At 38.0% G+C, this 22,020-nt stretch overlaps 1 protein-coding gene across 1 annotated transcript; it reads left to right on the forward strand.

Annotated features, from left to right (window-relative positions):
- Nucleotides 1–5,784: 5,784 nt before the first annotated feature.
- Nucleotides 5,785–20,059, forward strand: LOC143886589 (uncharacterized). Its single transcript, XM_077390640.1, has 12 exons — nucleotides 5,785–6,159; nucleotides 6,993–7,212; nucleotides 7,303–7,503; nucleotides 8,018–8,088; nucleotides 8,209–8,371; nucleotides 15,356–15,949; nucleotides 16,523–16,903; nucleotides 17,084–17,159; nucleotides 17,260–17,323; nucleotides 18,076–18,211; nucleotides 19,501–19,614; nucleotides 19,710–20,059. Exons 1-12 carry the CDS (start codon nucleotides 5,807–5,809, stop codon nucleotides 19,773–19,775), a joined length of 2,439 nt encoding a protein of 812 aa, XP_077246755.1. The 5' UTR covers nucleotides 5,785–5,806; the 3' UTR covers nucleotides 19,776–20,059.
- The last annotated feature ends 1,961 nt before the right edge of the window (nucleotides 20,060–22,020 follow it).

Raw genomic sequence — 22,020 nt, forward strand, 5'->3', positions numbered from 1 at the left:
CGGTATATAATTTTTGACCATCCATGTTCGACGACAAAAATATGCATTAGATATCCAAAGCAAGGCTTACCAATTAACGGGTAGGATCAATAAAAAAGAGACTCATTATCACAGTATCGGTGTCACGCCCCAAGCCACTCACAAACATATTAATTTACAATCACAAGGCTTAGGGGTGCGACAGCGCCATATACCTGTAAAGTTACCTTCACAAGCATGCAAGGCTAGCAATAAACCGAACCATGCTCAAAATAACTAAATCTAAATAATTCTTATTCAATCATAAATGGTTTATTCCATTACAATCTATATTCAATTCCTCTCAAACCAAAGTTAAAATAATAAATAAAGTAAATCCATAGCTATCTAATACTCACTAGTAAAACTAAACAAAGTAAATAACTGAATCTTCAAATAATCTCCCTCGCTGCTCCAACATCAAGCTGGAATCACGCCTCGGGAGTTGGAATTAGTTAAATAAGAGTGAGCTAAATGTGCTCATGTGGTGTAATAAGAAAACTACATTAACAGATATGGCATTAAAGGCAACAATAGTCAGTAGGCAATCAAAAGACAGTAAGACATTCAATGATAACAGTAATTGGTAGTTCAATGGGCATTAATTTCAGAATTAAGGCATCATTCAATTTCAATATTCGATATGGGTGTCAAATTCGATAGGTCAGAGTTTCTTGAGACATCGATAGTTCTATGTTTATTGATTCGATATCTGTCTACTATATGACAGTAATTACACTGGCCAGTGGTATCTAAGTGCCAAAGGTATTATGCATCCCTCCAATGACTAAGGGTCCATAAATAAACTAGCATCTTAAGAAAAACTGATTCGATATTAAGAAGGGTCAGATATTCAATAGTATGTGGTTCAAAAAGGTTCCATAATGGGTGTAGAGTCTCAATATCTAAGGTATCATGGTTTTCAATATTCAGTAAGTGCTAAAAGTATTATGCATCCCCCCAGTGACTAAGAGTCCAGAAATAAACTAGTATCTCAAGAAAAACTGATTCGATATTAGGAAGGGTCAGATATTCAATAGTATGTGGTTCAAAAAGGTTCCATAATGGGTGTAAAGTCTCAATCTATAAGGTATCATGGTTTTCAATATTCAATAGGGTGCAATAATCAATAATCTGAATTGGTTTTCAAGCAGTAAAGCATGTGAACAATAAGAATATTGTCAAAAAGGGTTTGGGATAACCCATCAGTATAGTCCCTTATTACTCACCTCGATTGAAGTTCGAAATCCTTTTCACAGTACACCTTTTGTCACCTACAATCAATATTATCAATATTTTTCATAAGTTCTATTATTAATTTCAGTCCTATAAAGCATATTTATATCCTTCCACTGACACAAGATACCTTTTGGTGCTCGATCGGAAAAGAATCGGTAAACCGTCATGTGGTTCTTTTTAGTATTTTGGAATTATCATTGTTATAAAATTTTCAAATTTTCTTGAAACTATTTAACAGAAAGAACACGTTTCCGGCATATTCGTAGAGTACAAGAGCGTCGAAAACGGATAAGAAACGAATAAGTTATGAAATTTTGAAGTTTAAGCTGGAGGGAGAAAAACTGTCGCGCCGGAAGTCCGCCATTTTTGTCGGACGTTCGCCCTATGTGCAGACCCAGTTTTCCCTGAAACACGATTTTTCACCGTTTTTACACTAAAACAGCCATAACTCATTCGTTTGACATCCAAATCGTGCGTGGTTAGATCCGTTGGACTCGTATTCACGAGAGGAATCCATCCAATCCAATTTCACGCTAAAAAATCCTCAGATCTAGTTATAAAAATTTAATCAAATCTTTTTTGTTTGTATCAAACGAAGAATACTCAAAGTTGTTACCCGGATTCTCAGACGAAGGCCCTACGATCAAGCCTCTGAGGTCGTTCGTATGTCTCTCTCTCTCTCTCTCTCTCTCTCTCTCTCTCTCTTCTAAGGTTGAAGAAACAATTATGGTTGAATTACGTATTTATAGTTTTTTCTATTAAGAGTTCTAACCCTAATGAGTTTCTAAAAGACAAAAATGCCATCCCCTTTTTAAGGGTGGACGAAAATTTAAGTAAGGGTATTTTGGGCATCAAAATTTTGGGTGTTCACAATTGGGCCCACCTCACTGTATTACAACAAGGTCGCGCCTATTGAAGCATTCATAATAAAACCAGAACACTAAATCCTAAATGAAATATAAACACTTCTATCTATCACTTCTCCATCCTAAATAAATATGGGAATTGCTAGTGCCCATCGGCAAAAGGCATTTCTGTTAGAAACTTACCATCTACTCCAAAAGCTTAAGCTGTTGGAGAAGGACAGTATTTAATCTTTTTATACTTTAACACTCCCTCTCACGTGTGGCTCACTTGGCAAACACGTGGCACATGTGGTCCCACCCTGGGCGACCATTGCATGTGGGTATTTTTTTTAGATATCGAGGAGGTTTGAACTCGAGACCTTTGCCTCTGATACCATGTTAACTTACCAACTTCTCCAAAAGCTTAAGCTTTTGGAGAAGACGGTAAGTTTCTAACATTCGGCAACAACATCAGGGCATATTCATCATCAAACTTTGGCAGTTTGCTTCAATCAAATGATTCTATTTTCTTTAGGGGGGGGGGATTTATTTTCTTATTGGAGAATTGCATTGTAATCAAACGTATGTTGATTTTCAATCCACATACATTTGAGGGGGGCATGTTAGAATATGTGAGATCTCATAGTAAGATTGTGCTGAATTCTCATCGTTGGATCACCATGGCGCTGGATTAGTCAAGTGGGTTGAATGGTGTAACCTAAGCTAAATTAGGTAGCTAGCTTGAATTAACAATTAGGCTAATCTTAGTAGGTAGGATTTCTAGAATTATCTCTTGCTTTGGTTATGTTTATCTCTTTCTATGTTTAATCCTATGAGTGTTCTATATAATCACTCATTAAGGCTAATTGTATTGTATCAAGAATAATAGCAATTCTCTAAATTTGTCAATTTCATGGCTGGTCTGTCACATTCCAGACCAACCACCTCGTCAATGGACACAAAAGGCATTGTCTACATTCACAAGGTGGCTGGTCTGAAATGTGACAGGACCAGCCACGAAATGCCTTTTGTGATGGACCCTCGCAAATCCCAATAAATATATTGTTTTCAAGAAAAAATATTTAGACATACATAAACCAAGCGGTAAGTAGAATCATTACACTTGTGAAAACCCAATAGAATGGCTTAGTGCAAAATGCCAAACATAAACCCCTAAAAAGGAGACAATATAATCATCTTCCAAAGCCCACATTTCCATTTAGGGAAGTGATATATCCGCTCCTTCTGACTACTTGGGACACCCAGCAACAGTGTACATGACAATCAGAACCATTGAAACTTTCTAACGTGAAGTACATCAGCTTCTCTGCAATCACTGATACACTGCTGCTGGGTGTCCCAAGTAATCAAAAGGGGCGGATATATCACTTCCCTTCCATTTATCCTAACCTTAACCAAGCTACTTAAACTTCGCAAAATATCCCTCCATATCCCTATCAAAGAAACATCATCCCAAAAGAAGAGGAAATAATAGAATCCTTCCTTATCAAATTGTTCAAGTAACATCACAATTTGATTTGATGTAGGAGTTTGTGTAGAAACATGTAGTAGGCATTTGGCTTTGTATAGGTTCTTCTCTGTCAGCAGTGGCCTTGTATAAGTTCATACAGATAAGATATGCTCCAGGGTTATGACATACTTACACATTGTAAGGAGGGTTCTCCTCTTCATTTGTAATTGGAGGTGATAAGATCAATGAAAAGTATTGTTGTTATTGGGGTTTGTATTTGTTTTGATTGTATTGTCCTTTGATGTATCTTTGTTCTTAGTGTTGATGGGGCTGCTATCTTTCACAGTATATGTACATTTTTAAGCCATGTAATAGTGTTGAGGTGCATGTCCTTGTTGGTTTCATTTTGGGTTTTCTGGATCTCTCTTATTATCTGTTCTGAGGGTATTATGATCTGCTTTTGTTGTGCAATGGTTGCCTTCTTGAATGCATATGCATAGCCTTGTAGATAAATTTCAGCACTGTTTTGGTATTTTCCTGAATAAAATAGATATCGTTGTCTAATATGTTGTGCAGTGAGGGCATTGTGGTTAAATGTTTACAGAAGATATAGTTTTCCTTATCATTGGATTGATCACTGCATGTGTCTTTGTATATGAATCAATGGACTTCCTTTTTGATAATTTTTCTCTTTTTGTAATTTATTGTTGTTCTTTCCTTCTTTGGATATGGGATGGGCTTGGTAAGAGATTATAAGATATCATACTACCATACTACCATTTGATTTTCTGATGTGGATGGTTTTATGATTCATATTTGTGATGAATTGTATACTATCTTCATAACAGCACATTACTGTATTTAATTCCTTGAAGCTTATGAGATTGTTTAGGCCTTGTTTGTTTTGGATTTTTAGAACCGATTTTGAGTCCAAAACTAATTATTGGGCTCAAAATTAAGGTCATATTTGGCAACTGTGAAATTTATTTTCATGGAATTTTAGCCTACTGAGTGTTGAGAGAGGGGTAGGGAGAGTGGGAGAGGGAGAGAATTGAGAGGGCATGAATAATGCAAAGTCTCAGGACAGTTCTCTTCATCTCCTACCCTCCCAGCCCCTCTCCAACCACTTTATAAACCAATATTCCTTGGAAAAAACTTTTGGCTGCCAAACACGGCATTTGCATCGGGGATGAAATTGGACATTTTTTCAATGTCAATATCTAAGGCATGTGTATAGTAAATTACTTGTTCCTTTAGTCACGCATGAATCATTATTCTGCAGAATCAATACTTAAAAATGATTAGCAGTTACTTTTATAGGCTGTGTTGGGGTTTTCTTGAGGTTAAATTTTGGTTTATCTTTGAGCAATTGTGTGATTACACATTACCACCTCTTATTAGTTTTAAGAACTGATAGGGCTTGGAGGAATAATGATAATGAATTTTCATAAAAAATAATGGCTTATCCTTTGTACATGTGTTCCCAATTTTGATAATACCTGATACAGCCTTGATATTGTGTTTTGGTTTAAAGGTATGCCTATTTTAACAGTGATAGCCCATTATTTACTCATCTTGTCCGCCGTCTCATTTCACAATTTTTTCTTTCTTTTTTTTTACATTTTTCTACCTCTGTCATGTTTCTTTTCCGTTTTCCTGGCAACTGAATGCACATTCCTGTTGTTTCTTTACTGTTTCTTTTCCGTTTTCTGACAACTGAATGCACACTCTTACTGCTTTCTTAGCAGTTTCTTTTCATTTCCGTTTCCTTCTGCCACGTCATTTCTTTTTCCTTTTCGTTTCCTGCACGCAACTGAACAGGCCCTATAAGAATCCAAAGAAAAAAAAAATGAGGGAATCAAAATCATCACCATGACAACATTCTCAACATAAAATGGCAAACATGCTTATCAATAATATCTTTTAGAGCGCTTCGTTTGGTTGCTAGTAAAAAACAAAAATCCAATAGGGAGGTGACATCAGCTTTACCTTCGAAGTCTCCCATGTAATTTTCTAGGGAATTGTGCTTCTCTCTTTCACTCGGATTTTTGTGGAAAAAGGGAGGTGACATCAGCTTTCCCTTGGAAGTCTCCCATGTAATTTTCTAGGGAATGATGTTCTATCTCTTTCTCTCTATTCCCTCTCTCTCCGCTCACACTCATTATTGCGACACCATTGTCTAATAAATGCTCGTCGACTCACTTGTCTCTCCCTTTTTTTCCACAAAAATTCAATGGAATTTGTTTTTTCTAGCAACCAATCAAAGTTCTCCTTACGGCAACATTTCCAACATAAAATGGCGATACTCTCACGCCATTGCCATTTCTTATCGCCTAACTCTGTACTCTGCTTATTTGCATCGCCCAAAATTCATAGAAACCGTGTGCTCTTGTTTACTCGGACTCTCTCTAATAAAATACTCCTAAACCAAACCAATTTCTCACCCTCTTGTTCTTTTCAATCGGACGCGAAAATGGGCTCTCTCTCAACCCTACAAGATCTCTCTCTCCAATACCCACTTGCTCGCAGAGACGATTCCGTGGTCGATGATTACCATGGAGTTTCTGTACCTGATCCCTATAGATGGTACAAATCTCTGGCTCTTATTTTGTTTCTGAATTTTTCTTTTTAATTGTTTGGATTTCTGGAATATGGGTTTTGTTGGGGTTTTGGTCAGAAGTATTGTAGCTCATCTGTGATTTTTTAATTTTCCTTTTTGATTGTTGGGTTTTTTGGAATATGTGGTTTTTTTGGGGGTTTAGGTTGGAAGTATTACTGGTACAAATCTGTAAATCTTCTTTGATTTTTGAATTTTCCTTTTCCATTGTTGGGTTTTTTAGAATATGGGTTTTTTTTGGGTTTAGGTTGGGAGTAATGCTGGTACAAATCTGTAACTCTTCTTTCCTTTTTGAATTTTCCTTTTTGGTTGTTGGGGTTTTTAGGTTTGAAGTACCTCTGGTACAAATTTGTAGCTCTTCTTTCGTTTTTCAATTTTCCTATTTGATTGTTGGGGTTTTTTGGAATATTGGAAGTATCTCTGGCACAAATATATATAGCTCTTCTTTCGTTTTTAAATTCTTTTTTAATTTTTTTTTTTTTTGGAATATGGATTTCTGTGGGTTTAGGTTGGAAGTATTGCTGGTACAAATCTGTAGCTCTTCTTTCGGTTTTTTAATTTTCCTTTTTGATTGTTGGGTTTTTTGAAATAAGGGTTTTTTTTGGAGGCGTTTAGGTTGGAAGTACTGTTGGTACAAATCTGTAGCTATTATGTTTGTTGAATCTTCTTTTTTCATTGTTGGGTTTTTTGGGGTTTAGATTGGAAGTATAGCTGGTACAAATCTGTAGCTTCTCTTTTACTTTTTTGAATTTTTATTTTTGATTCTTGGGCCTTCTGCAAAATGGGGTTTTTTGCGGTATAGGTTGGAAGATCCGGATGCAGAAGAGGTGAAGGATTTCGTAGCGAAGCAGGCGAATCTGACGGAGTCGCTGCTCCGGACATGTGACACCAGGGAGAAGCTGCAGGAGCAAATTACAAAGCTATTCGATCACCCGCGGTTTGATACGCCATTCAAACGTGGAGAGAAGTATTTCTACTTCCACAACACTGGGCTCCAGGCACAGAGCGTTCTGTACGTGCAGGTATATGCATGCTTCAATTAGAATTTGGTTAGAAGAGTTTATCTTTTTGGCAGAAAATTGTTGAGTTTTGGTGCGTGTTGTATCCTTTAGAATGAATTGGAGGGTAAGGCGGAGGTTCTGCTAGACCCGAATGCGTTGAGCGAGGATGGGACTGTTGCTTTGAGCATATCTTCTGTTAGTGAGGATGCAAAGTTCTTGGCTTATGGTCTTAGTTTGAGCGGTAGCGATTGGGTGACCATCAAAGTAATGCGTATTGAGGATAAGGGTGCGGAGCCTGACTCGCTGTCTTGGGTGAGTGTTTTAATTCTAGCAGGTGCTTGTGTAAATTGTCAATTATGTTTGGATATTTTGAATTTGGAATGTCGTGCAATATTTTGATCGATTTGGAAACTATATTTTCATGAATCCTTCTATGTAAACATGCTGAAATTGGGATTTGAGACTTAGAATGGCTTTTGAATTCTATCTTTCTCAGCATAAAGCTGTTTATATGGAAAGAATAATTTTCCTTTTATATGGAGCCATGTCATATTTCCAAATTCATACTTATCTCCCTGTACTACATTGTTAGGAAATATCAATGACAGAATCACATTTACTTCCATTTTTTTGTAGCCATTGTAATTCGAGAACCCATTTTGTTTTTCTTATGTTTTACAAGTTTTTGAGCTTAATTGGACTTGACCTGGAAAGCATAACATAAGGAATGCATTTGTTGTAAACCTGTTTGAGAAGAAAACACTGTTATAATGTTTACTTGGTTGATGTTATGAGCTTATGTGTCTATCTATTTGCTTTGTTACAGGTTAAGTTTTCGTCTGTTAGCTGGACTCATGACAGCAAAGGGTTTTTCTATAGTCGGTATCCGGCTCCCGAGTAAGTTACAATTTTGCAAGAACTCCTGCTAAATGACTCATGTCGGTATCTTTTAATTTTAGTGTCTTTGTCTTTATGTTATTACATTTATGATAGTTGGTATTGCTGCAACTTCCACAGGGAAGGCGAAGAATTGGATGCTGGGACCGAAACAAATGCTAACCTTAATCATCAGCTTTATTACCATTTCTTGGGTACGGATCAATCACAAGATATTTTGTGCTGGAGAGATCCTGAGCATCCAAAATGGTCGTTTGGAGCTGAAGTCACTGAAGATGGGAAGGTAACACTCTTTATATTCTATTTCTAGTAGAAATATTAAATGTATTGAATTTAAACTTTAAACGTCACATGATAACTCTAACATCGTACTTTGCCATCTGATCTTCCTTGGCTGCCTCCCATTTTCTTCTTCTTCTGCTTCCATCCATTGATTGCTTGTCCTGTTTCCCCTTTTGGATATGTGTTGATATTTTCTACTGCTTGCCAGAATTCATCCCTAAGGCCCCTCTTCTATTCCCCTCTTATTCAGATATTGCTTTTATTTTAATCGAATCTTCTATAATTTTTCTTTAGCTTCTCTTCCTCTCTCTGCATTTCATCTCACACCGAAGTTATTTATTAACATTGGGCATATTCTTGTTTTTTGGAATGATGATATTGGGCATATTCAATATTCTTTTTTATTGTAAACTATGTTTACACTAGTAGCTCTGCGACGTTGTGTTGTCAATATATTCTTGCCCAAGTTTGCAAAGGAAAATGTGCAATAAGGCAAACAAATTCATTATAGCCATCTTGAGAGAAAAGAAGACTGTTTAACTTGAGAACATAGAAAATCCCATCAACCTTCCTGAACTGAACTCGTTGCACCAATCAATACTAAATTACTGATCCCTGTCAAACAATGAATGCAGAATGCTACTTACCCAAAAGGAAAAAAAAACTGTATAATACCCTAGGTTTTGGATTCCAGACTATTTGTTCCATGATCCATAGATAAATTTGTTTGTCATATGCACTAATACCGGGCTAGTTGAATACCAGTTGAATACCAGTTTTAATGTTACTTTCCGAACAGCTCTTGCTACACAATATGATCATATCGTATTGCTTTGTGGCTTTGGCACAATGATAGATCTAGACCATGAGAGAAGATACCAAGAAAAACGCTAAATTCCAATGCTTGAGAAGTTGTGAAGACAAGATGAAGAGATGTGAGAAGAGAGGGATGAGGGAAAGAAAGAGATGGGGGCCACAATGCTTTCTTTCTTTATTGATACCACAAGCCTTTTCCTAGAGACCCTTTCAGATAGAGAACTATGCGAAAAGCAGCTTTCCAATGATGAAGAAACGGTAAATGGAATGATTTGATTAGTCACACTAATAGAATATGCAAATGTTTGGCCACGTGATGGTCAAATATATAAGCTTGCTGGCAAGCTCTTGATATCTGAAAGGATCATGCAAAGGATTTGTTTTTTTCAAAAAAAAATCACGCAAAGGATTTGTATTCATACTTGAGAGCTAGTGATTAACTTCAAGAGGCTTGTCCACCTGGCTTAGCTCTTCGTAAGCCAATATCATTAAGTATAAAAGATATTTTCGTTGAGAGACAAACATGCTTTGCATACAAGCGACTTCCATCTCAAAAAAGTACTTTAGCTACCCCAATTCCTTAATGCAAATAACACTTAGCAATTATTCCTTGACATTTTAATCTCTTATGAACTATCCGTAGTGAGCACGTTGTCATCTACATACACTATCAGAATGGTGGTGGTGGTAGTACCTGACATATTTCTGTTAAAGATTGAGTGATCATAGGTACTCTTTCAAAAGTTGTATTGTGAAAGAGTTGTGTTAAGTCGCTTGAATCATTCCCTAGAGATTGCTTTTACCCGTAAATGGCCTTTCTAAGCATACACACTTTTCCTTTCTCCCCATGAGGATGAAACCCTAGAGGTAATTTCATGTATACTTTGTCCTAGAGATCTTCGTGAAGAAATACAGTCTTCGCATTTAACTTGTGTAATTTCCAAGCGCGAATGGATGCAACATATAGAACATAGTTGCTGGAACTTCCTATTTGAATGGGAAGCTCGCTTCCTCAGAAATTGGCTTCGGAAGCTAAGTTCTCGCTTCTCAAATTTTGGGGAAGCGTGCTTTCTGGGCGCACGTTTCCTCTTAATTAAGAGTAGTGTCCTATTTAGGTAATTATTTCTTCCTAAAAAAATATTTGCTCCTTTTGATAATGTTGAAGAAGCGTATTTTAAAAAAGAGTGCATTTATATCTTGAAAACTCATCTTAAGTTTTCAAGATGTCTTCCGGCATTCCGATTCGTTTCGGCCTTTGACTTATGGGAGGGGTGGAGAGAAGTTTGCTTTAGTAGGGAGGCTAGGTCTCAGATTGCTCAGCAGTGGGTGGCTCCTCCTATTGGGATGTTCAAAATTAACTTCGATGGGTCGAGTTTTGGGAACCCGGGCCCAGCCGGGGTAGGCGGGTTATGTCGAGATGATTGCAGCGAAGTTGCGTGGGCTTATTCTGGCCCTCTTGGGGTATGTGATGCCTCGGAGGCCGAGGTAAAGGCGGTATATCATGGTATTAAAATACTTGATAGAGAGAGCATGGATCACATTATTATGGAGGGTGATTCACTCAATGTAATTCGATGGTTGAAGGGGGCGATGTTGCCTCCTTGGAGATTTTCGTCTATCTTTGATGAAATAGATGATCTAATCTCGGGCTCTGCTATTGTTTTCAATCATGTGCGGAGATCTGCCAATGGGGAGGCAGATTCTTTGGCTATGGGTGGGGTTAGTCGTATTGCATTGGAATGGTTTGACTTCCTCCCTCCTTGAGAGTTTTTCTTGTATCTTTATTTTTATTGTTTCTCTTGTACTTTCGGGAGTGGTCCTCCTCGGCCCGCTCCCTTATCTAATGAAATCATTTTACCATTTCAAAAAAAAAAAAAAAACTCATCTTAAGTTTCTAATGACAATCATGTGGATTTTTTACCAAAAGCGTAGTATTGGATAAACATGGATATAACAAGTGAAAATGTAAATTCCTCAAACTTATAATTCTTATTAGTTACGAAGTGTTCTTTTCTGCTTGTAATTCTTACCTATATCAATCGTTCCTCCCTAACCCACTATAATCCCGCTCTGTCCATGTACTTCTTATTCGCTTCCAATAAGGCTTGTTGAGTAACATGTATTAGGATCAGGGAAGCAGGATTCGTAGCTGAGGGTGGGGATTCGCGATTCCCTGAATCGCGAATCGGAATCGTGATTCGATTCGATTCCCTGATTCTGGTGAATCCCGAATTAATTCCGTCAGAACCCCGATTCCCCATTTTGGGAACCCCGATTCCCAATTTTGGGAACCTCGATTCCCAATTTATGGAAACCCCGATTCCCACTTTATAGGAACCCCGATTCCCAGGCGATTTCCTGCGAATCCCCAGCGACTCCCGGCGAATCCCCGGCGATTCCCCGACGAATCCCCGACGAATCTTCGTCGACTCTCTGGCAAATCCACGATTCCCGCTTCCAACCATCCCAGGAGCCTTCGATTCCCGCTTTCGAATCCCGAATCGAATCCCGCTTTCGATTCCCGCTTGGCAACCTTGATTAGGATAGTTTAGTCATTAGGTGTATTTTAGAGGGTATTCTTGCCATTGTACATCATTTGCCCTATATGGGCCTATATATACAACATATCAATGAGGAGCTCCCTAGTGGAGACTCTCCATCCTTTACTCTTCTTCTTCCTCTCCTCTATTATGGTATCAGAGCAAAGATCATTGGGAAGGAAGAAGGAAAGAAGAAGAGCCTCTCTCACGCCATTCTCTCTCTCGTATCTCTCTTTATTGTTTTTCTCTTTTTTTTTTTGAAATTTCCGTCAAACACCCTATTTATCTCTCTTTTTTCCTCAAAATCCCCCAAGATCTCTAAAATTTCTCTCCCTAAAATCTCTAACAAATCTTCTCTCTCTCTTCCTCCCTTATTTTCCTCCCTTTTCTTACGGCAACCGCTCAAATCTCTCTCCTCTCGTGTGCTCAACCCAAAACAAACAAACAAAAAAAAAAATCTGAGAAACCCTAGATGCCGTAGATCACTCTCTAGCTGCCCCCTCTCTCTTATCCCTCAAATCTCTCTCCCAACCGTCATCTCTTTCTTGTTTACGGCAAATGTGTTTGCCGTAAAACACAACACAAGAAAAAGTAGACGTCGCTCTTGGCTGAGACTCATTTTTGGGTCTCTTCACCTCCCTTTCCTACATTGTCTAACATCCAACCTATTTCTTCCCCAAATCTTTCCCTTTCTTTCTCCTTTGAATCCATAAATCTACTCCTAAACCTTTATTTTCTCTTTTCTATATATTTTTTTGCCTCTCTGGCTCTCCACTCAAACATCCCAATCTCAACTCACAATCCCATATCCCTTTTTTGACCATACTTTCTCACCGCCATCTCATTTGGGGAAGCCAAATGGCTCCCAATACACCCAAAATCCCTCCAAATCTCTTCATTTTCTCTTCCATTGGGTGTTATCCAAGGCGCACACCAAGTGTTCGTTGAAATGTCCGACAGAGGTATGGTGCCTTGTAAGTCTTCTTTGGTTGTTGGTGTTGTTTATTTTTTCTCTTCTTACCTTATGGTTGTCTTCTTGTCATCTATTATCCCTTTCTTTCCATTGTATTCTGTCATTTGTGTTGTTTATGTTTTTCTATGTCCTTTATGTTGTTATTCAAGGCGCACACCAAGTGTTTGGTGAAATGTTCAAGAGGTGTTGCGCCTTGATTGTCATCTTTTGGTTGCAAGTTGAGAGCCTATCGGCTTCAACTTGAGGGGAAGTGTTGTCATGTAGTTCTTTGTGTCTTTTCTTTAGGGGGATTGATGTCCTTTTTTGTTGTCTTTTCTTGAGGGGGAGTGTTCTTAGCGTTGTCTTTGTCTTCTTGAGGGAGTGTTGTCTTGTTTTCATATCTTATTTTCATGTCTCCTCGTGTTGTCCGGCTTTATGCCTTATTTTCTCCAGACGATGGTTTCCCCATCGTTGGTTGGCTATTTTCTCCCTCTTCCTGGCGATGGCTTCCATATCCATCGTTGGTCGGCTTTCTTACAGGCGACGATCTTTTCTCGTCGACCTATCTTTTCCGGACAATGGTTTCCCCATCGTTGGTTGGTTATCTTCCTCTTCTTGTCTTCAGGCGACGATGTTCATGCCGTCGACCTTGTCACCAGACGGTGGTTTCCCCATCGTTGTCTGGTTGTCTTCTCTATCTCTTCTTCTCCCTAGGTGACGGTTTCCCGTCAACCTTCTATCTGATGGTTTCCACATCGGTTGCCCTCATTTTTCACATGGCGTTGTGCTGCTTCGCCGATGTTCGTTGGGCACACATTTGGTGTGCTCTTTTTGTCTGCTGGATTGTAGTTGTTCCTGCCATGGCGCCTCCATTGCTCGTAATATGTAGATCTGATCGTCGTGCTCTCATTCAGGGGGAGGCCCTGTTTGTTCGCTCTCGTTGTTGTGCTACTTTAGGGGAGCTGCTCTTTTTGATGGCCATTGATCTCGATGTGGTTTATTGTGGCCACTGTTGTCTTTTTTAGTATTATGCTCGTCATTATGTATTCACCACACCAGCTTGAAGAGTGTTATAACAAGCTGGATGTGTGTATAAGCTTATTGTACTTTTTGTTATTTTTAGTTGGTTGTTGTAGTCTCCTTTGTAGCAAGCTGGAGTTCCATAGTATATACACTCCAGCTTGAGGGGGAGTGTTGAATAACATGTATTAGGGTAGTTTAGTCATTAGGTGTATTTTAGAGGGTATTGTTGCCATTGTACATCATTTGCCCTATATGGGCCTATATATACAACATATCAATGAGGAGCTCCCTAGTGGAGACTCTCCATCCTTCACTTCTTTTCTTCTTCCTATCCTCTAACAAGGCTTTTAAATGCTTTATGTTGACTTTTAATGAAGCTTCTCACACATTTTTGCTTTACTTTTGCAGAGCCTTTTGCTCTTCACATATTATCTTTCTAAACCTCTCGCTTCCTGCTTTCGCTTCTCTCCCTCACCTCCCACGGGCAACTATGGTATCGAAGATCAAGTAACGAGTTTAACTTAGTGACATGAGAAAAAGTCTCTTGATAATCACTGCCACTCAACTGTGGTAAGCCTTTTGCCACAAGCCGAGCTTTATATCTATCAACTTCTGCATTTGTTTTATACTTCATCATAGTATAAACCCATTTGCACTTAACAACATGTTTTCCTTTAGGTAGGTCAACTAGATCCCAACTTTTCTATTTCTGAAGTGTTGCCATCTCCTTTGCCATATCCTCCTTCCATTTAGGGGTTGCACAAAATGTCGGCAGCCGTCTTGATAGAATTTGGGATGCCATTCCTTGTTTGGTTTCCAATATTGCGTTGAACTCCCAGGAGACTCCGAAGCATGTCTCCTAGGTAATTATTGCATGTCTGAGGTAGGATTCTTGTCCCCTCCTTATAGCTTTCAAACTAGATTCCCCTCAAAAGATGGAATTTTGCTTTTTTTTTTTTTGGGAATGGTGCTCTCTCTCTCTCTCTCTATATATATATATATATATATATATATATATCTTCTCTCTATATTGGTAACGACACTCCCTTCTTATTCCCCTACTCTCCGAGTCTATGCCACACAATTAAACACTAGCCACTATTCTCTGAGGTAATTCCAAGCAAATCAAGTGCTTGTCTCCTCCCTTTTGACTACTTGTTCCACTACTCTCCGAGTCTATGCCACACATCCAAACATACCCCAAGGATGAGCCAGAGAATTTCAATGTTTGTTAGGTATAGTCATATAGAGAAAAGAAATAGACGCACGATATGCTCGGAAAAGAGGAGATGAGAAGCTCGGAAGGAGGAGGCTCTGCTGGATCATTAGTAACTATTGAAAAAGGATCTTTTGCATTACAAACAATATATGAAGGATGATATGGTGAATCGTCAATAGCAATTTGGATTCTCTCTCTCTCTCTCTCTCTCTCTCTCTCTCTCTCTCTCTCTCTCCGATTGAACCCATTACAAATAAAAACCTGTCTCTGCTTAGCAACATACATGCATGATGGCCCCATTCCCATTCTACAGGCACAAATCATCAAAGCTACCTGTTTAAAATTTCTAATAATAGTCTATGAATTTATTGGATCATATGTTGAGAAAGTTATATTAAGTTTTTTTATCTGACCTATTTTTTGGGGAATGTGCAGTATGTTCTTCTAGAAATTGGCGAGGGTTGTGATCCGGTCAACAAACTTTATTACTGTGACTTGTCTGCTCTTCCTCACGGGCTTGAAGGTTTTAGGGGGGGAAATGACATGCTCCCCTTTATTAAGCTTGTTGACAATTTTGAAGCACGTTATGAGCTTGTTTCAAATGATGAAACCCAGTTTACCTTTCTGACAAATAAAGATGCTCCTAAGTATAAGTTAATCAGGGTAGACCTCAAAGAACCAAGTATATGGACTGATGTGCTCCGAGAAGCTGAAAAAGATGTGCTTGAGTCTGCTTATTCTGTTAATGGTAACCAAATTTTAGTGACTTACTTGAGTGATGTCAAGTATATTCTTCAGATAAGGGACTTGAAAACAGGCCTTCTGCTACATAATTTGCCTATAGACATCGGTTCGGTTTATGGGATTTCGGGACGCCGCAAAGACAGTGAGGTTTTTGTTGGCTTCACTAGCTTCCTTACTCCTGGTATTATTTACCAGTGCAATTTAGGAACTGAGGCTCCTACAATGAAGATATTCCGAGAGATTGTTGTCTCTGGATTTGATCGCTCAGAATTCCAGGTTAATCAGGTAATCGTATTGTATGTTATCTGTTTCTGGTTGAACTTAAAGATTTACTCACTAATGCTGTTTACTTTTTCACTTGCTAATGCCTTTGTTCCGACTTGCTGAACTTAAAAATTGTATCAAGGAGTTATATGAACCCATTTAAAAGTACTTGTTTATATCTAGTAAAAACTAGATATACTTGCGAACTAAATCTTCTTATTCTATTGACAACTTCTGTCCGTGGGGGTTTTACGTCATAGAGAGAATTGTTATTTGATTTATTTAGGCAAATGATATCTGCCCAACCAAGTTTTTATAATAGGCACGATATCAGCTTTTCCCATATGCTTTAACCAGTTGTCAAAGTCTACCAACAGCTCTTTGGTAATTGTAAGAGTTAGTTAAAGCATATATAGGACAAGTTGAGTTAGTCCATGTTATCGAAACATGGTTGTGCCGATATCATTTCCCTTTATTTATTGTTTATTTTTTTTACAATTTATTCATTTCTTTGTGATACTTCGGAGATGCTATTTTGTGCCACATCTTGATGATCAATACCGTCTCTTTCTGTCACTTGGATCTGGTTCTCAGGTTTTTGTATCTAGTAAGGATGGTACGAGGATACCAATGTTCATTGTTTCGAAGAACAATATACTTTTGGATGGATCCCATCCAACTTTATTATATGGGTATGGGGGATTCAACATTAGCATTACACCATCATTCAATGTAAGCCGTATTGTTCTTACAAGGCATTTAGGTGTTGTCTATTGCATAGCAAATATTCGTGGCGGAGGGGAGTATGGAGAGGAATGGCATAAAGCAGGGTCACTTTCAAAAAAACAGAATTGCTTTGATGATTTCATTTCAGCTGCCGAATTTCTTGTATCTGCTGGCTATACCCAGCCCAAAAAGCTTTGTATTGAAGGTGGAAGCAATGGTGGGCTACTAGTTGCCGCTTGCTTAAATCAGGTAGAGACCTTGGGGCCATTGTCAAAGTACTGGTTCTGGTTTCCTATGTTTCTCGTAAATAAATTGAACAAATTTTACTGTAGCACTTCATGTCGAACAATTGGTAGTATCATCTGTGTTGTGCAATGATCAGAAGTACAATTTTTTAAGTGATAAAAACCGATTATTTTGTGGTGGCAGCGACCCGATCTTTTTGGCTGTACTCTGGCTCATGTCGGTGTTATGGACATGCTACGGTTCCATAAGTTCACCATAGGTTTTCTTCATTCTTTTGGCACAGCCAGCTATCTTATTTCTTACCTTTTAATGTCTTTTAGCTTTCTTTTCTGATGCATTGATTTGATTTCTATTTATAGGTCATGCATGGACTTCTGATTATGGTTGTTCAGAAAAGGAAGAAGAATTCCAGTGGCTTATCAAGTAAGGAAATTTGTTGCATTTATGTTTTTATCTGTATATGTATGTTTGGATATATTTTGGGAAATGATTTCAACACAACCATGTTTTGATACAAGACGCTCATTTTTCTTGTCTTTTAGTATTTAAAGAGCTGTAAAAGGGTTTTTACGGTTCCCAAGAAGCACTTATGTGACAATTATATGCTAAAAGACAAGATACATGAGCGCATGCATCAAAACATAGTTGTGCTGAAATCATTTCCCTAGATTTTTCTTGTTTGAGTTGTTTATAAACATGTATTCTGCTAGAACTCGTCCAAGTTAAAACCGAGTCGACTTGTGCAAGTCATTGATTGACGCCACAAGATTTTTTCTGACGTCGAGTCAGAGATTTGCTCAGGGACTTTTAAACAGTGATTTTCGTTCTAATTGCCGAGAATTCCTTTAATAATGCCGTTTTTGCCTTTGTAGCTTCCTATTCTAGAGCTCATTTGATGTGTAGCATTTTAATTGATTTTGGAGCAGCATTCAGTACTCTGATTTTACATTCCCATTAGGTTTCCTGGCTCCGTCCTTCTTCTTATGATTTGAATTATCCACAACTTGCTTTCATTTTGTTGATTATGTCCCAGGGAATAGGTTCTATTTATCTTTTTTTTTTCCATTCCCTGTGACAAATAGATATACTTTGTTTTGGAAGTTCCATGTTACTTCACAAATTAAAAAGTGACTCTTAATTGTACGTGTATCTAAGTTTAACATGGTTTGTCTCAGATACTCACCACTTCATAATGTGAAAAGGCCATGGGAAGAGGTTGGCAATCGACTGTGCCAGTACCCACCTACAATGTTGTTGACAGCTGATCATGATGATCGGGTTGTGCCACTACACTCATTGAAGTTATTGGCTGTAAGTTCTTTCTTGTCATTCTAAATTTGGGCTTTTTGGCATGTATTCTATCTTCTCCTGTTATGAGACCATTCTAAAGGTTATACACCAATTAAAATGAATCCTCACCTTTTGCTGTTTAATCTGTTTCTACGTGCATTTAATGCGATACAAACTTTCCAATATCTCTCTCTTTTATTTCATTCATTCTTTTTTACTTTTTTGTTCTGTGTTCTTTTTCCAATCAAGTATTTTACAAGAACAAACGAAACAACTAAAACGTGCCCCTTGAAGGTCTCGGAAACAGAAAATTACATATGGCAAGACGAATCATTCAAGTATTCAACTTATACATTCAGCCATTTTGTATTACAACGACCCATAGCAATGGGTCAACCATCACAAATAAAATCCAAACCGACCACCTGTGATCTGAGTTCGCAGGACCTATCTAATGCTCATCGTGTATTAGATTAGAATATTCAATAAGTTCATGATTGTCTATGATTTGGCAGGCACTTCGAATTTATTGCCGACTCATGTGTCATGCCGTGTCCAACACGACACGCGTGTCCACACGTGTCGACACTCCTTTGGACACTTTTACTTGTATTGCTGGAATTGTTAGACTTAACGTGGGTGTGTGGACATGTTTTTGTACCGTGTCAAGTGTGACATTCTGTTTTTTTATTGAATATTGTGTTTACCTCATTTAGACAATATCCATGTCGAAACTGGACACACGAATCCATATCCACAAATCATGATTACATATACTTTCTATTTTAGCCGTGTCCCCGTTTCTAAAGTTTGGGGGTTTGCCGTGTCGACACGCGACACTCGTGTCCGTGTCCACAAATCATAGATGATTGTCAATATTAATGGGTATAATATTTGAATGTGGAGACTTATTTTTACTAGCCATTGTCTCTTTTTCTGTTGCTATTTATTTTGATACTTCATTCTTGTGATTTTGTATTTCATATCAATGGGATTGCTCCAAAGTTGGAAATTCTATAAGCTCTCCAATTTAATCCATTAAAAGATGGGTGCAGAGAAGGTTGGTTGTTTCAACTTCCCCTTTTTTTCCACCTTGATTCTGACATGGGTTTGGTAAAAAATGACATTTTATGCTGAATTTGAGAATAACTGGATATGCTAGCTCTTCTAATCTCGTATGTTAAGTCATACACAACTAGCCGTACTCGTCAATTTTAGCTATTTTGAGAATTCATTTCTGTTTTAGTTCATCTTTCTGGAATTCAATTACCTTACGTATTCTTATATTCCGTTCTTGTATTCCACGTCAGACCATGCAACATGTCCTCTGCACAAGCATGGAGAACAGCTCACAAACCAACCCAATTATTGCCCGCATTGACCGCAAGGCTGGACATGGAGCGGGACGTCCTACCCAAAAATTGGTATTTTTTCTTGCCTCCTTTTTCTTCCAAATAATTTTGTTACTTTCTAGCTAGTGGTTGTCTAACAGGTGGTCCTCATGCTGTTCTTATTCTAGATTGATGAAGCTGCTGATCGTTACGCATTCATGGCTAACATGTTGGGGGTCTCCTGGATGAATTAAGCTCTCCCCTCTATTATGAATTTATACAAAGCAATATTAAGACTCAGAACAAAAGTAAGACTAGGATCAAAAGCATTATTAGGTATACTTTGTTCACATATGGTATAATTTGGGAGCCCTTTTTTCCAGCTGGTAGCTGAGAGGCATGGAATTACATTCCCCGTAAATTGTGTTGGGGGTGCCAGAAATGAGTTGTTTCAGACCATGCTAAATTCATTTGAGACTTGGGCATTCATGGTTTTGTTAGAATAATATCATACATATGGGGATACATTGCCAACGTATGTAAACTGTTTCTTTATTTTTTGGTGTAAACGGATCGAATTCGAATCGGATATTGCTATATCCGAGTTCGATTACAGTATACACTATCCGAATTCGGATTCAGATTTGAATTTGACGGATATTTAATATCTATTACCGAATTCGTATCCACCGGATATTGTTCGAATTTGGATATTATCCGTATCTGTTTATCCGGTAAATTCGAACATTTTATTGCAACACATTATCTTTCTTCTCCTTACTCGAATGAATTTTTCAAATCATAAAACTAGGCTTCTACCTTCTCTTCACAAAATTAACTCTCAAACCCTAAAATATTTGAGATCCTCTTCTTCTTTTTAAAACGGAGAGAGAGAGAGAGAGAGAGAGAGAGAGAGAGAGAGAGAGAGAGAGAGAGAGAGAGAGAGATGGTGTTGGTAGTGATCTTTGGGTTTTTTCTTTCTTTCCTTTTTGTGTATATGATGGAATGGGTTTGGGCTATTTTGAACAGGGGAAGTGGGAGTGTTGACTGTGGAAGATGAAGAGAAATTGGGATGGAGATGGGGATTGGGTTAGAGATGGAGGTGACTGGCGGTGATGGAGGTGGCTGTGAGAAGGTGGAGAGAGGCGGCAGTGGATTTTGGTGGGGTTGGAGGCACCAACGAATGCCAAAGATTGTGTCTCAGCCTCTTCCTTTCTCCTGTCTCTTGCTTCTCCTTGCAAACCTTAGAAGTCCCTTTTTTTAATTGCATTTTGGGTTTTTATATAACTCTAAGTTGGAAAATTGATCTGAGCCGTTCATTTACCATCAATGACCTAGATTGCCCTTTTGCTTTAGAATTCTCTAGAAGTTATGGCATCTTTCAATTACCATCATCTATTTGTCTCTTTCATCCTACAACCCACATTTGTTGCTTCATAAAGAAGCCATGTCAAACTCCAAGAGTACAAACTTCATTTGCCACTCAAAACACTTTATGTTTTTGTTTTTTTTTCTAAAAAGAAAATTCACTTTTCTTTTAGAAACAAAAGATAGTGTCATTACTAAAAATAAATATTAATGATATTATTAATAATAAATAAAAAGGATTTACTTCTCGGATTCGGATGTTAAACGGATCGGATATATCATTTACCAGATTCGCATCCGCTAAGAGCCGGATATCTCATAAACGGATTCGGATAATATCCGCTTGAAACGGATCCGGATAATATCCGCTTGAAACGGATCCGGATGCGGACGATAATCGAATTTTCGAATATCCATTTACACCCTTAGGAGGGAAAGGTAAAAAGAAGGTTTACATTATAAATCTGTTATAAATCTGTAAAGTGTGAACTGTTCATCTGTTTCAATATAATTCCGGTCTTCGAACCCATATTTTGATATTTTTGGTTTGTAAAGCTTTGAAAGGATACCCTAAACATAAAACTCAAAAAAAAAAAAAGAAGTAAACTTGACAAGTCTACCATTGCCTTGGCCATGAGTGTCTTGGCTCAAGCTGTCGTGCTGTTTGCCTAACTGTTATTTGTATATGAGTTCACCCTTTTTTATAAGTTCCATCCTATCATGTGCCAATGGTGTAGATTGTTCCAATTAGCAATTATCAAACAAACTAGAACCATCTTGGAAACTGCTAAACTTCTTCCTCCGCCTTCATCAAGCCTATAAAACTGGATTAAGTGAAACCGGCTCGCTGTGATAGTGCGCTTGTATGATCAGTGTCACTTTTTATGGTTTGGTTGCCATGTTCCTTGGAATCTTGAATTCTGTTGTTTGGTTGACGATCCATAAAAATTCTTTTATTATATGCTTATAGTGGCATATTTGTATTATCCGAACTTTAGTTGTAACTGGAACGAATGAGAGGAGCGAATATAATCTTTTGAAATGGTTCAAAGTCATATCTCTCGCAAATAAAAATGGAATTGGAAAAGTCTAATGGGGTGGATTTTTTGAAATGGTTCAAAGTCATATCTC

Source organism: Tasmannia lanceolata, unplaced genomic scaffold (assembly GCF_043159265.1).
Source record: "Tasmannia lanceolata isolate RefF3 unplaced genomic scaffold, GAP_Taslan_0.1 ptg000011l, whole genome shotgun sequence".
NCBI classification, from domain to species: Eukaryota; Viridiplantae; Streptophyta; class Magnoliopsida; order Canellales; family Winteraceae; genus Tasmannia; species Tasmannia lanceolata.